We start from the raw sequence: 16,526 nt of genomic DNA, 5'->3' as shown, positions 1-16,526 counted from the left end.
CACACACACACACACACGTGTAAATGCAAACAAAGCACAAAACTGAGCAGTAACGAGTATTCAAAAGGAAATGCGGGGGAAAAGAAACTATCGATAAACAGATCGCGACCGACTACCTCATTTCTAAAGCCATATGCATATTGCTTAAAAACGACTTTCGGGAGAAAGACTTCCAACCAACGGCAAAAAAATTTCTAAACAAAGTTCCTAGGTTTGACGACAATCAGCTAAAAATCTGGAGTCTCTCGCCCAGGCAGGCGTGTGATGGCAATTTTTGTATTTTTTAAAGTATGTGCCTCATTTTCATCAACAGCAGGATGTCTAAGCCATCCAGATCTGCAGATGTTTTGCAGGTACGTCTAATTTTATCGGTGTATTTCATTTAACTTTGAAGCAAACAGTATCTAAATTAATGCCAGTTAAAAGAAGTTTCGAACTACAGAGATGATATTCTCGCATCTACACTGAAAAATCCCGCGTTTTATTGTATCAATATCAACTGAAAGTTAAACTTCGAAAAGAAAAAAAATGTGTGCGAGTTGCAGTATCTACAACAGAATGAAAGAACAATCCTTATTAGAGTAAAATTAATGTGAAATTAAAAAAAATTGAGTCTGTTCCCAAGTGCACTTCGAATCAAAATATACCGTTGGTTAACATTCAATACCATTATGTTCTGTGCTTCTTTCGTATTTCACCACCTCCATTTTGACGTAACACAATCCTTTATGGCGTGGTGGTTTTGCAGTGTGCGATCCATTAGCTTGCTTGACCGTCTTGCAAACTGTGTCACCGTCTCACTTGACAGCAAATCATGAGGATGGAAACATCTTACACCAGCTGAAGACTTGTGTAGTGGAAGTTCGTATGAGTTATGCTTGTATCTTTCAATACTATATAACAGGGATGAGTGGTCCTTATTATAGGCTTTAATTATTTAATTCAGAAACTAAAACTTCTCACTTTACAGCCGATCTGGCGAACTGAGGGCACCAAAAGCTACCGTCTTTCGTAGTCATTGGTGAAGTGGTTTATGTAATTAGAGTTCAAAACAAGAGAAATTTATGAGGAATTTTGAAATATTGTCATCTGATTGGTATGTTGCTCCAAGAGTGTCAAAATATTTCTGTTAATGTTTGGAGAACGTGGCACAACACTTATTAACCAACAACACTCACTATACTCTAAGAGAAGCGTGAATGCATGTAGTAATCGCGTGCACTGAATGCTCTGTTCATGAGAACCACAGAGACGACATCGGCACTCAGGATGATGTATTCCGTGTTCTTAGGATGGCATTTGATGTAGTTCCTCAATGTCTGTCATCGTCAGATTTAAAATAATTAGCACCTGACGTTTACGGTCCGTGCGCCGTTGTGTCAAATACGTCCATAGGCGGCGGCGATAGTGCATCACACGCTGCAGCGATAGAAGATAAAGCCTATCTCCGACAAAAATCAAGTAAAAATCTTAAATTCACGTACAATTTAGACCTCATGGAGCCTAGCATATCAAATAGCTGTTCATTTCAATTATCGTCAAAGTGATCTTAATGTTTTTCGAAGGGATGAAATTTTGCCGTTCGTAAACGGCTTCGAACGTATGAAGTCAGATTTCGGAAACTATTTAATATGGGAAACCACTTTTGTGTTCTATACGAAAGTATGTCCCTCTGACACCAAAATACCTCGCTCACCAATGGATCTTTCGTAACGTTTGTACTGCACTGCGTTTCCTGTATATAAGCTTCTGAAAACTTCGATTTTAAGCAATTATGTGAATATTTGACTCGCCACAAACAGGAAGTTTAAAATCATGTAAAATCTGAAGTTCACTATGAAATAGCTCTCAGTAATATCTCTAAGTACGTCAAAAATCTTCCTTGTTCCATTACATAGTTTTGGAGAGTTTTCTGAGTAATATGAGCGGAAATCGTATTTAGTCCAAGGCAGTGTAATGGCATTCCTGGTACTGGCAAATTAGAAGTTCTGTAGGTGAAGTTCACACTTTCCTCGAAGTTCACCACCGTGTCCATGGAATTGGATATTCTCTTTTCACTGGGAATTTTCTTTTGAATATTGAAGTTGATGTCGTAAGACAATATTTTTAGTTGCCAAAATTGTCCTTTCAAATAACGACCCCGAATTGTACAGATGTGAACAATGTTCGGGTGATTTTGCTCAATGAGTTCGTTGCTAGTAGTGCCTGCGTTACAGAGGTCACTTGAGTTTAATGTCGGTCGGTCGTCTAGTCAGTAAGATATGTGCTGTTCGTCTGTCTCGTTTTTTCGCTGTTCCTTTTGTTTTCACGGTTTTGCTTCAGAACTGGCGAGACAACCTTTTTACGATTTGGCATTGTCTAAAATATAAATCAAACTTTTCATTAACAGATACACAAAGTTCACTTTGCACCTATTTTCGATTTATACCCAGTCACTTTATCACTGACTACTCACTCTTCGCTTCACTGTTTTAATTCACTTACTGGACTCTGTTTCTGATCACCCTAAATACTAGTCTGACAATCTGAAAACAGGTGTGACTCAAGAGAGAGCTAGTGGAACTAACTGCGTCTTGCTTGTAGTGTGATGTCTTCAATGCACTGTTTTAATGTACTCATTATTCGATGCTTTTTATGTCACTTATGTTTTACTACATTTTGAGAGCCTTCAGTGTCACTTTTTCAAATACCTCTTGTAGAAAGCGTTCGACTTGAGCCAACATTTTCTATGGCAGTATGTAGTTCGTCCTGAGCCGAAATGAGTTCTGTTCCATGGAAGTGGAAACAGTAGGGATACAGTCTATATTTTGCAATTTCATCTGCAAAAGCGAGTGAATACTTTGGCTTATATTGCAACCCAAGTTATAATAATTCTGCTCTTTTCAAATTACTGTCAGCCATTATGTAAGTTTCTCTACCTAGCAATTTTTTCCCCTCGCTGCTTTTGTGGGCACCTTTCACTTCGAATGATATGGAGCAATGTCTATTACAAGACTAGTTTTTTTGTTAAGTTTCGAAGAAAGGTGTCTTCAAACCGTTCTACATAAGTTTAGTGGTTCATCTCTTCATGGTAGTCGCAGGTTCTGAACTGACTAACTGCAGACAATAACGAAACATTTTGAAGTTATAGCATGCGCTACTGTCATTTTCTATCCTTTACCTTTCTGAGCTGCTATACTATAGCTGATTGTATCATCTACAAGCATTTTTTTCTAATCCAATTTGTGTATTGCATTTACGGATGTTCCATTATGTCAAGCAATATCAAAATTCATTTCTACTAAGTACCTGCAATACAGACTGTAATATCTTTGCTTCTATTAACTATTGGCCACAAGTGAGATTTATAACTGAATCCTAGCTTTTTCATAGTTTTTAGCAAGGACGAAACAGGTCCATTGCTACCAGACTGCTGTGTCCGATAATCTTTACTGGGAAAAATTGCGTATGTTTCACGACACATTGAGTCTTCCTGAAGAAATCAAGTTTTGTGACAGTCTTCTCGAGATGGCTCTTTTTCCCATGCGTCGCCTATTTCGATGATTCGCTCTGATTGTCCTTTCGCGAATTTCTCCTTTCTAATTCTTATTACTGATTGATTGCTGATTTACTTATCAGCTGCAGTTCTCTTCCTCGGCTTATCATAATGAACGCTAAACTCGCCTCCATCCCCCTCGCATAAATTTCTCTTCAATGAAAATACTAATCCACGCAACTAACCGTTTAATGAAGCGGTCTCCGTTTATTTTGAAAGTGTCCTTGCCGGTGCAGCCTCTGTCTGCCTTTTTTTCTACTATTATCACTGCCCCTTTTTCTACTATCAATCAACCATTGCAAGACATGTGAAGCCCAAAGTTACCCGGATTTCCTACAACATCTCACCGAAGACTGGGCAGAACAACACCTTTAGGGTAGCCCCGAGGCAATGGCAAAAAGAGTGGAAGCCTGCAGTACCAGGCTCCCATTGATGTACACTGAGGTAACGAAAGTCATCAGATACCTCCCAATATCGTGTTGGACCACTTTTCCACGGAGTAAAACAGCAACTATGTGGCACAAACTCACCTAAGACGTTGGGAGTGCCCTGCAGAAATACTGAGCTACGCTGCCTTTAAAGCAATCCGTAATTGTCGAAGTGTTGCTTGGGCAGGATTTTGTGCCCGAACTGACCTATAGCTTATGTCCCAAAAATGTTCGATAGGATTCATGACTGGCGATCTGAGTGAGCAAACCAGTAGCTCGAATTATTCAAAATGTTCCTCAAATCAAACGAGAATAACTGTGGCCCAGTGACATGAGCATTGTTATACATTAAGTCCATGAATGGCAGCAAATTGTCTCCAAATAGTCAAACATAACCGTTTCCACTCTATGATCGGTTCAGTTAGACAAGAGGAGCTAGTTCATTCCGTGTATACAGAGCTCACACCATTATGGAGCTCACACCATTATGGAGCTGCCACTACTAGCTTGCAGTGCTTTGCCAACAACGTGGCTCTATGGCTTCGTGGGGTCTGAGCTCTTACAAACTGAAATTGGGATTCATACGACCCAGTCACGGTTTGACAGTCATCTAGGGTCCAATAATGTGATCAGGAGCCCAGGAAAGGCGCTGCGAGCGATGTCGTGCTGTTGACAAAGGCACACGCATCGGTCGCCTGCTGCCGTAGTCCATCAACGCCGAATTTCGTCAAGCTCCCCTAACGGATACGTTCGTCGTACATACACATTGATTTCTGCGGTTATTTCAGACATTGTTAGTGCTGACAACTCTTAAACAATTCCGCTGCTCTGTCGGTAAGTCAAGGCCATCTGCCATTGCGTTCAGAGTGGTGAAATCCGGTATTCTCCGCACGCTCTTGACACTGGATCTCTGAATACTGATTCCCTAACGATTCTCGAAATGGACTGCCCATGTGCCTAGCCCCAAATACAATTCTGCGTTCAAAGTATTAGTCCCGTCGTGCGGCCACAATCCCGCCGTAAAGCTTTTCACCTGAATCACGGGGAGTACAAATGAAAAAAGGGCTGTGCATTGGCGGAGTTGTCATCTTGTGTAACTTCCAGCCCACTACCTGTAGAGTGACAATTAGTTCAAAATCTGACATCACAATAAAAAAATAAGATCTTTTGGAGTATCGGACCAGATTCGTCCTTGGAGATGCACGGCATGTGTCCATGTGAATTCAAATTGTTACCACATTGCAACGAGAATGTCTCGTGAAGCAGCTTCCACTGCTGCTGGAATGCTATGTCTCCATTCATTGTTGTTGGTAACGGAGGCACATAAACAGGGCCTTTTGTAACACTCCCCCACCCTCCCACAAGAAATAATTACACAGATCCGGCGACCATTGAGGCCATTGAAGTAAAGCTGAATTATTTGGTCCAGTGCGACCGATCCATCGTTCAGTAATCCTTTGATTTAATAGTTCCCGCACTTCCAGATGCCAGTGCTACTACACTAGACTCTCGCTACTCCGGCCATTCCTGTCACACGTGGATGCCGGATTAGCGGAAGTGCCGGTTTATTAAGTGCCTGAAATTTATTTCGTAAACACACGGGATATAGTGTACTGTACTTTATGAAACCCAAGAAGAGAACTTTAAAAAGAGGATATACTTTATTATATCCGAAAATACATTAATTTTCATAGAGAACTTAGTCCTTGAGTGTGTACTGTAGACCAGGGCTTCCCAACGTGTGATCCGCGGCCCCCTTTAGGGTTCCGCCGGCTCTTGCTACGCGGTCCGTGGCCACCATCCCCAAATCGTGTAAAATAATGAGTAAAATTATTGAATAAAAATGTGAAAATCAAATTCATCACTATTTTTTCGTGTGAAAAATGTGTACTTTCACTTCAGGTCGTATTCCCAAGCAGCCTTTGCGGTTCGTAAGTGAGGACGCATACACAGTTTAGTGCCGGAGAATGTGGCTTCTCTGATCGACTGTTTCGCAACAAGACGGGGGTCGTTTGTGCGCCCGATTTTTGACCTTCAAGTTGTTTTCATTCATCTCTAAACCAAAGACTATTGATACTTCGGTGGAGGGGGGGGGGGGGGGTAGGGGTGGCCATTGGGAACAGATTAGTCGAAAATCCATGGCGGACCCCTAAAGAAGGGACCCACCAGCTGAAAAGGTTGGTAAGCCCAGCTGTACACAATTACACAGTCTAATCACTCACTATGAAACATGTCCCTAATTTTTAACTGTCTCAATGATAATACGCGACGGTGGCATGCTTTATCACTTAACCACTTTACAAGCATACATAGGTACTGCATGTATCTGGTTGTTGCTTAATATGCTCCAGGAAGACCTCGGTAGCTTCAGCACCAGTAGTATGAGGAATAATCATGTCCTGTCCTGTGTCTTCATTACTTCCTTGCATGCTTTTGATTATTTCTTCATCTGTTAAAAGTTTGGTTCATATCACAGTTTTCCTCATTCAGCCACTTTGTAACATCAATTTCTTCTTCTACTGGAAGGTTGTGGAACATGTCAGTGTGTGAAGTAATTGATAATTCCGAATTGACTGGCTCATCGCTGTCACTCACTACTGGATCAAACTAGGCATAAATGGATGGCCACAATTTTCTCCAGCTCTTCATTATGGTAGTGCTCTCCACTTGATGTCATGTTTCGGCTGCTTAGAAAACATCACTATGTTAATTGCTTTCCACGCCTTCAGCATAGTCTCGATAGTCTTCACTTTCGTTCAGCAAGGAGAGGAGAAGTGAATGTCGATAACGACATTTAATTGATTCCAAAATTCTCTGGTCCATAGGCTGAAAGAGGGGTGTAGCAATGGGTAGGAATAAGAGTGCTTGTATACCATCGGATTTAAGAAAATACATCGAAAGGATGACGGACAATTTTCAAATGTAAGGATAGCTTTCAGTGGAAGCTTTTTCCTCTATCTCTTCTCACTGCTCATACAAACGTTTCATGGAACCAACGAGAGAATATTTGTCCACCCACGCTTTCTTCTAAGCGCAATACTGCATTAGTTAAGTGCACGTACAGTATTTATGTCAGTGTGTTTAAAACAACGTGGATTTTGGGATTTTCTAATCACCATAGCTGTGGTTTATGATTCCCATTTGCATAACAACACGCTATTAATGTTGCGCGCTGTTTCCGTTGCTAGTAACCACGAACTGCCTTCTCGTTCTTGGCAGCTAATGTTTTTGAAGGAAGCATCTTTTAAAAGAATCCTGTTTCTTCAGCTTTATACAAGGCATCAGCAGTTACATCTTCCTCTATTATCTTCAGTATCTTCCTTACAAACTCCTCAGCATCCTTACCGTTAGCTGAGCGACTTTCCCCGGTGACTGTCAGCTGCCGAATCCCATGTCGTTTTTCCAGTTTCATAGCCAACCTTCGCTCGCTGAAAACAAGTTACTACCACCAAGTTTTTTTGTTAAATGCAGCTGCTTTTTCTTTTATAATCGGGCCATTGGCTGGACTTTGTTTACTGCGTTGTTGTATGAACCATCTATTAACAGCTAAGTCCAGTTCATTCTAATTCTTTCGCGTAACCTTCCGTTTTCACAACTCACTGTCCATTTGTGTTGATTAATGTCGAATATAGTTGCTCGTCAAACATTGACCTCAGAAATAAAGGCTTTCTCGATTTAAGTTATCTAAAATTTCGAGTTTCTGCTGTAAGTACAGCGTAACATATTTCCCTTTAAAATACACGATTCCGAACTGTAAAGAAAGCTTCAATTTCAAATACAGTATAGGAATCATTGTTTAAGTAAGCATTGTTGCTCACTATGATTCATTGTGCACGTGTTTTTCGATTTACGCCGGACTACTGAGGGCCTGTTTAGAGATAGTCTAGTGTACTTACAGGAACAAAGTAAAACTAGAGTTTTTTCTTTTCAACAGCACATTATTCACGCACGTGTCTCAAATAACGCGACAGTTATGATTCTTTTAAGTCGGATAGTTCTTTCTGATACAGAAAACTGCGTACAGTACAACCAAAAATATCATATAAACTTAACACTGGGTTGTTCTAGGTTGAAACAAAAATTAGTCCAGAGAGAACATTACTTCAAAACATACAAATATTTTTGTAATGCTTAATCATTAAAATACAACCTTCCACCAAACTGCATTAAGAAATCAGAAGTAACACTTACCTTTGCGAAATCTATCTTCAACGTGCAGCAACCTGAATAAATATCGGCACCATTCAGAGCTTCTTTGGCTCTTTTTGCCGATTCAATGCTGTCAAACGTGATGCATTAAGGAAATAAACACGCAAAAAGCAGTAAATTTCACTATTATGTTTAATTCTATATTTAGAACTTCCACATCTTCATTAAAAATGCCCACATAACATACTTTCCTTATTTTGGAATAACCTTTAGCAGCTATCATGAAAGGCATTGATATCTCAGGTAGGCAGCACCTTCTCCCCCTTTCTCCTACATCATTACCCTCTTCGTGGTGATTCTCTAATCATTAAGTTCAGTGATACCTTTGCTTGTTAATTCTCATCTAAATTTAAGCTAACTTTAAATTCAAGGGCTGAACCTATTTGGGGTAAATTGTCACTTTTTTTCTGTAGTGATTTGTACGACGTACTGTAAACGAAGTCACTCAGCTGACAGTGTCAAGTCAAAGCATACGCGGCGCTTCTTTTTATAGCATCAAGCTAAATTATCACCCTAGATCAGAACAACAAAGTGAGAGACGGCTATCTGTTTGCAGGACATATTACGTCAACAGTCAATCAGAAATCACCTTGGTCACACCTGTCCTTTTCACGTTGCGATATCGTTAAGTTATTTCAGGAGCAGTTTACAACAGACGGCTGCGGCTGTCCCTTGCGGCTGGTAGCGTCACTATTATGAATCGTTTCCACAAAGTGCTTGACGGCTGTTAAAAACGCGAAAATCTAAGTATTACGTTACAGCCAAGCAAACTCAATGCTGCACGTTAAATGTGTGTTCTTGTAATCACTGTTATTCTGATCCATTCAAACGCTTTTCGGTAGGAACCCGAAGACTTACGCTGGTACTGTTCTCTTGTCGCTGCCACCCTTTGATTTCGGCCATTGGAGTAGTGTTGCTGTCATTTGTGTGTCAGGCTATCCCAAAGTTGATTATGCGCGCGAAATAACTGAAGAATATCTAATGTTTACTGCGCAAGAAATAATTTTGAACACAACACACCAACGGACCTACCAAGATCCATAATCGTTCATTATCAACTATCATTGCCGCATTACATTACGACGTTTGCCATTCAGAATTATCTTATGCTGATCTATTTCTTTCAATAATTCTCATTATGTTTAACGGAACCTCAATCTCCAATATAAAACAAGGACATCTCACTATATACTCTACATTTGCGCCTTTATATATTGCGGACAAGCCTCAACTGCGCCAGTGTTGACAAGCTACCAGGCTGTAACCGTCCTTTAATTTCGTCTCCCAGGGAAGGCACGACATTAACATGGCAGATGCCTGCCCAGAACAGACAGCACGTATTTGTATGACTGTCTCCGGCCAAATGTTGTGAGCGTTGGAACCAGCGGTTACATTTATCACAGAGTAGCGACGATAGCCTTAACATCACTCAGTTTTAAAAGTGTCATGGAATAAATTTGATACACGGCTAAATCGCTTGACATTTCACAATGTAAACATTGAGAGGAAAAGCTCTCGTAATCTAACATTAATCTGAGTTTGCAGTTACAACTGATAATACATAACCAGCAAAAACCTTGATCCGCTTGGTATAATCACACTGACAACGTTAAACAGACGCGAATATCCGGAATCGAAAATCGTTTGAGCGATCTATGCATCTGCAATAGAACATATGAATTGCAGGAGAAAGCTAGCAATAGCAATCACTAAGTGCATCTGTACTATTTCTGAATAATTACACTTCGAGTAAAATAATTCTTTTCTTCCTCGATGATTATGTTATCAGTGTTGAGTTACCGCACGAAACCAGTTCAATGGACATCTTTTCTCTTCAACGGTTATTTCTAAATTTTTTATTGTGTGGTGGACGTGAGGGCCGCCTGCCTGCTCAATTTAAAACCATCCCTATCCATTACGTAACCTAAGTGTGGTAGTTTATCATTAAAGCAAGCAATATATGCAGTAAAGGATATTCCACCATAGCTTGAACACCGTTCTTCTTGAAAATCACAATGCGAAGCACTTGGCCGCTGGGTGAGCAAATGGTGTGAAGCACTTCCTGCAAAAAAGAGAAAAAGAGCATGTTCATTATAACCAGTGCTGACACTGCTATGCAAATATGAATTAAAAAACAATTACTGAAGTCATGAACGGTGAAAGTTTTGAGTTTAACGATTAATGGCTCTGGCGCATTTGCTATTAGTTTTTCTCTCTTCAATGTCCCGAGTTTCTTCGAACAGTCACAGCTGATACCTCACTATGAAACAGAGCTGGATGCTTCTTCGGTTTGCGAAGATCGGGAGGAGGAGGAGGAGAAAGAAAGAGAGAAAGAGAGAGAGAGAGAGAGAGAGAGTTTTATTTTATTATTAGATTAAGCGTTGCGAAATGGATATACAACAGTCTAGCGCGGGATACAAATACGAAAACTCGCTGCTGCGTTTTTGTGATAGGTTTTGAGGGAAGCGGCCTTCCAGGAAGAACGACTGTACAGGATGACTACCTTATCTATATAAAAGCGCATAGCAGCGACCGGTGGTTCTCATTTTCTGTTCGTGTACATTTATAACAATTACATCATCGTAATTCCTAATGCGGAGAGTGCTGAAACTTTTCATGGAATTTTTCCTTACAAAATTTTTTTATTATATGTTACTATTTTTCTTACCCTCTTCTATTCACTTCTTTCCTATTTTCTTTGATGTTTGCTGATATGTCTTGTTTCTGATTTCTCTCTTTTGTTCTGCCTGTCACTTCTTTTGTAGATGTTTCGCTTCTTGTTTTATTCCGTGGTTTCCTTTACCCATCAGGCTTTCACTGTACTAATCTTCACTGTGATGATTGTCTTGGTCAGTCTCTTTCGTTAGTCATTCATGCCCCTTTTTCTTAATTCTTCAATCTCCGTGATTTTTTCTTTCCTTGATTACTGTTTCTGAGGCATTTAAGACCTCTTAACACTAGAGTACTACAGTGTTAAATTGGTACTGATGCAAATACTTTTTAATGTACGGTTTCTGTCTCAGTCTGGATGCTTTTGGCAGTTTTGTGACCCTTTCTTCATGGGATGTTTAGTTCGGTCTCCCTATTTCATATAGTTTAGTGGAAAATGAACACACTATTAACGTGTCTGCGCAATATGTCGTCACTGATTTTACAAGCCCAATGCGGAAGTGTCTGAATAGCTTTGTGGTATGGTGTGTGCAGGTTTTACGTACGACAGTGATTGGTAGAGAAGCTGCTTGTTCAGTTTGGAGGCTTGCTACACCGCCATCGCATTACTGTCATTGCAGCCGTTGTCTTTTGTCTTATGGAGCATTTGGACAGCGAAGTAATGATTATGGAAGTGCAGAAATACCCATTGCTGTGCAAAACACTGTGCAAATTACTTGTAAATATTAATTAAATATTCACTCACACCAAGATCTGATTTCTGCTTGTCATTAATTGCACCCCACTTTCCTCCCTAAACGGCTGTCCGCAACTATTCTCTCCTTTTATCTATGTTTTCGTACTCTTTCTGTATAGTTTTCCTCAGTAAGCATTTCAAATTTGGCCCAATTCTGTTTGTTTCTCAAGCAAGCATGGTTTTCACCTTGTCTGCTGCCTTGTCATTCTGTTTTTAACATGATGTGGGCTGGAGTAAGCCAACTTCTCTTTACTACTTCTCCACTTCATACATTCCTGGATGTGACAGCTATCTCTAAATGCAAATCAGTGGCACCCATCATGGAAAGACTGCTTCAACTTTCATTTGTATTGAATGATATACAGTAATCAGATTAAAATTCTAACCACCCCACCCGCCCCAATATAATCTTACAGCAGAAACATCTGCACTATGCCAAGACATCAAATGCTGACATTGTTATAGTGACAGGAGAATTTCAGTGAAAGTATGAAATTGTAAGTGCTTGAAAAGAAACAACCCTCTCCAGTTGCTTAGGATTTCATGTCCCGTGGAAACTGCACAGATGGTCCCGACAGAAAAATTAATCTGTGCAAAGCCTGAGGATTTCATTAGAGGACTGTTGTGTGAGATACAGAGGAATTAAGACAGCTTAAAACTGAAAATAGTAGTAATGCAGGGAAGACTTGTCATACATATTGTGCTCAGAACTCTAAGTTTTAACACTATCATCCACCAGTTGCGTGCTACACGATATCAAAGTTGGTGGAAAACCAAGTGCAATGATTTTTCAATCATTTTGGACCAAAATATTTTTTTGAAAAACTCAGTAGGCCTATACTGACTGCTCTTTTAATAGTCCCATAGAGAAGTTGCTAGTTATCAATTCTAGAAGTAGCAGCAGTTGCTTATAAGCATATTTGCACCAATTTTTAACTAATTTGTACCAATATTTTTGATAAATGCAGTGTGATGACTGCCCTTTAATAATGTGTTAGAGAAAATACTTTTTATCAAGTACTATCACATCAAAAAATATGTGCATACATTGCTACGTTGTTTAATACTATTACTTGCAACTAAGCTTGCTTATATTTTATTAAGAAGAGCAGATTTTATTGTACTGGGAAGGATTTATATTGTTTAGGAGACCCTACAGATAAGGATCAAAAATTAACTTTAATACTAATGTGAAATATTCACAATCATTTTAACAAGTGCATTTTGTATGACAAACTGAACATGCCTTATTGCACTTACATTTATTAATTTAATTATCTAGTACAATATTTCCTAAAAGTTCTGTTCAAGTATTACAGAACATTTAATGCATTCTGATTGTAACTAAATTTGCAGTCTTCAAAGAAAGCTAAAAGCATATTCATGTAATGACAAAGGGCTTTTCTTCTTGCCAGGCTTTGCTAAGGTAATCAGCTGTTGGTTAAGCTTTTGACTATTTTGGTTGAAGCTGAAAAATCAGAGGGCAGTTTTTTATCACCAAACTTTTAAAAGCAAATAACATTTGCAATTCCCTCGTCATGTCAAGGCATTACAAATGAAACTCAAATTTTCAGATAAGAATTGCTGTGGCTAGTGTCCTAGACCTTTGTAGTCGTGTTTCAAAGCGCACTACTTAATCGTATTTTACTATCTTATTGTTTGATTTTCTATTTCACCACATGGCAACTAACGTGGGTCTTTAAGTAAGCACTTAGAATATCTAGTTTGATTGTTTCTGTCCCCATTGCTTCTTTTGCTAATTTATCAGCCAACTCATTACCTGAAATACTGACAGGACTGCCAAGCAGACAACTGTGCAAACGGCATAAGTTTGTCACGGGTGCAGATACCAACGGATTATCTGGATAACATTGTTCTCATGAAGTTGCTGCATAGACATTATGTTTTGTAGTGCTGTATGTATGGTTATCTCTGCAGTGTAAATACCACATAATTTTGGTAGAGAGCATTGTTCTCAATCCCTGTCAACTACATGAAAAAAGCACAAAACTTTTGGAACCATCAGTATAAGTGAGATTAAAATGATACTGTGACGACAGACAAACACACAGCAATAAAAACTGAATGTTGTATTGCCTTTGGTGTCACACCTTAACTGCTGGTTGCAAAACACACAATGAAGTTTGCAATTTAAGAGGGCTGCAAGAAAGTGGTCTTCTTTAAGGCAGTTCATGAGTAACAGTCATCGTATAGTGAAATAAAGACAGGATGACAGTGGAGTTTGGTAGACCAATTTTGATGGCGTTGTTTTCAGTAGTGGTAGTTCTATTTCTGCAAGTAGAGTATCAACCTGGCTCATGCTGAAAAGCTCCAGCTGCCAGACGGACACCACCATAGAGGTCAGTGTGTAATTATTTCTAGGTTTGATGGTGCTGCCTGACTGATAATGCTTTCATGTCAAAACGGGATAAAACTAGTGCTTTAAAAATGTTCATATGTGATAACTCTATAATAAACTTCAAAGTACTGAAGGCTGCAATTCAAGTCTCTAATTTTTTCCCAAATGGTAGCTCTGTACTATCTTTTACTCTGATACTGCTGATATATGGTTGCTGAGTGACTAATTTCCTTGCACTTATTCAGAACTTAACACGTTATCACTAGTTCATCACATAAATCATTACAAATAAACTGATAACCATGTGTGAAGAACAACCACACCTATATAAAATTGTATGTTGAGAGTCCAGAACCCTGTTAATTTAGGACATGTCATTTGCTTGTATAATAAAAACTGAAGTGCTTTTGCTATTCATCTTACAGCTGCTAAGGCAGACAAATCTCATTAAGTCTCAAATCATATGATTAATGGTTGTTGCTTTGCAATGTTTTTCAATGAAGAGGAATGGCAAGTCAGTTGTCAATTTGGAAAACCTTGCTAATGGTGGAATTTGAATCTACAAGTAACTTGGTTGGTGATCTTTTCTTGCAGTTCTACAAGACATTTCTGTAAGGACAGCCACTGATGAGTAAGAGGGAAACAACTGATACACTTATTTGTAGGGACTTTACTCCGTAATCTTAAGTTTGCAGGAATGAATGTAAACATACAGCAGGTAAGTATGAGCAATGTAACAGGATCAGTTTTCCAAACGTCTTATTTTTGCAATTACTACAGTTGCTAAGTTTTGCAATCTGAGCAAAAACTAAACATTGGAACAAGGTCCTTTTCTTGAGGAAGCAATTCTTAAGTAATTTCAGCTTGTGTGTTTTAGTAACGTTTCAACTTTTCTTTCTTTACTCGCAGATTCTTCATAGTGCTTTAACTATTAAAAATACATAGAAAATGGTTTCACTGATCAGCAGTAGCAGCATGATATACAAGTAATTTCATGAAATCAAAAAATATCTTCACAAGTGCAGAATACTTTCAAGTAAACATTGCATTCTGTTCCTTTAAAAGCCACTGGCTCAGTGCTAGTTTCTTAAACATTAAAAAACAACAGACACTTCCAAAATTAAAGAATGTATGCTTGTGTCACTCTCTTATGTAATCATAATGCACAACAGTAACCTACTATGTGCAAGGTGTAGAGAGGAACATGGCTAGAAGCAGACTTTCTGGAACACGTCACGACTTTTTTGGTTTGACAACCCTTTCCTGTAATGTGCTGGCCATTGGCTTTAGAGAGAACTTGGATTTTTGGAAGCATTGGCAATCATTTCACGACTCTTCTTACACCTATCAGCTCTTCTGGTTACCCGTTTAATCATGGGAAATTTCCCATTGCATATTTATATGAACGTGCAGAAATAGGAGAAAAACTCCACCGTATCAAAATGTTTAGTGCCCACCACAGATTTAGACATTGTAATTTTAAAGACATTCCTATTTTACACAATGCAAACTGAGCTCTGACGTTTTCTGAGACATATTCCTTTATAAAAATCAAATGGGAAGGAGTGTACTTCACAGACTCCTTTCCTTGCAAAGCCTTCATGATTTACGAGCATCACAGACTTTCTCCATATTATAAAAACGAAGTACATTTAAACATAGACGCCAAAGACAAATTACATCCTGTATACACAGTTTTGGCAGAAACGTTTTGCATGCAAAAGCAAATACCAAGAACCGAATCACTACGTTTGCACTCTTCTTCAGTAATTTTCCCGCTCTTTCGGAACTTACCAGAACAATGCTTTGTGTAACAAGCTCCACAGCATCTACTGAAGCAGTAGGACCAATCAGCCAACATGGGACTTAATTTTTGAGTTCTTTACATTTCATGCGTGTGACAACTAGTGCTGGACTGAATGACAGAGTGAAATGTTTCCTGAAATATTTGGCATATTACCTGCAAGTAACACCAGAATCAGGATACTATGTTTGAAACAAGCGTCATATATCCTGACTTTTAAGCCTGGACTCCAAATACATAAACTCACTGTAGGAGTACCGTGACTTACAGTAAACGAATGCGCAGTAAAGAATGAACATCACGTATGCAGGTTCCACAGCATTGTTCTTATTACAAATGCCCTGCACATTTAGTCATGTCACTCTCTCTCTGAAGCATTAATGGATGAAATCTCTTCACTCTTTTCACTGCTATACCATAGAAAGAAACACTACGTTATTCAGTGTTTACTTGCACAAGGAAGTCTTAAGAAGACTTCAGCACCCACTTTTTATCATCCCTCCTCACAGCTGTACTTTTTCTACATATTGGTTATGCAATAAGAAACCCAACTGACAAATGCATACGGTAAATTGTGTGTGTGTTAACCTTCTGGAAAACGAGGAGGAGAAACTGCAACACCACAAAAATGTACAGTAATGAAATTTCAGGAACAAATTTGTCGAGATAACAGTTTTAATGTGATTTAACATTGTTAAGATCACAGGTATGTGAGAGATAAGCAAATGCAGATGTTAAATGCTGGTATATTAATAACTGCTGTAACTGGCAAAATGTTGAACGCA

At 39.0% G+C, this 16,526-nt stretch overlaps 1 protein-coding gene across 2 annotated transcripts in view; it reads right to left on the bottom strand.

Moving 5' to 3' along the window:
- LOC126273040 (heterogeneous nuclear ribonucleoprotein L) overlaps positions 1-16,526 on the bottom strand; it is a 172,188-nt gene that overhangs the window by 84,834 nt on the left and 70,828 nt on the right. For both annotated transcript variants that reach the window (XM_049976434.1, XM_049976435.1), the window contains exons 4-5: positions 10,149-10,234; positions 8,155-8,251 (exon numbers count right to left, since the gene is read on the bottom strand). In XM_049976434.1, coding sequence (XP_049832391.1) covers positions 8,155-8,251; positions 10,149-10,234 — 183 coding nt within the window. The remainder of the gene's footprint in view (positions 1-8,154; positions 8,252-10,148; positions 10,235-16,526) is intronic.

This window comes from Schistocerca gregaria, chromosome 5 (assembly GCF_023897955.1).
Source record: "Schistocerca gregaria isolate iqSchGreg1 chromosome 5, iqSchGreg1.2, whole genome shotgun sequence".
NCBI lineage: Eukaryota > Metazoa > Arthropoda > Insecta > Orthoptera > Acrididae > Schistocerca > Schistocerca gregaria.
This window is presented reverse-complemented; position numbering and strand designations above follow the sequence as displayed.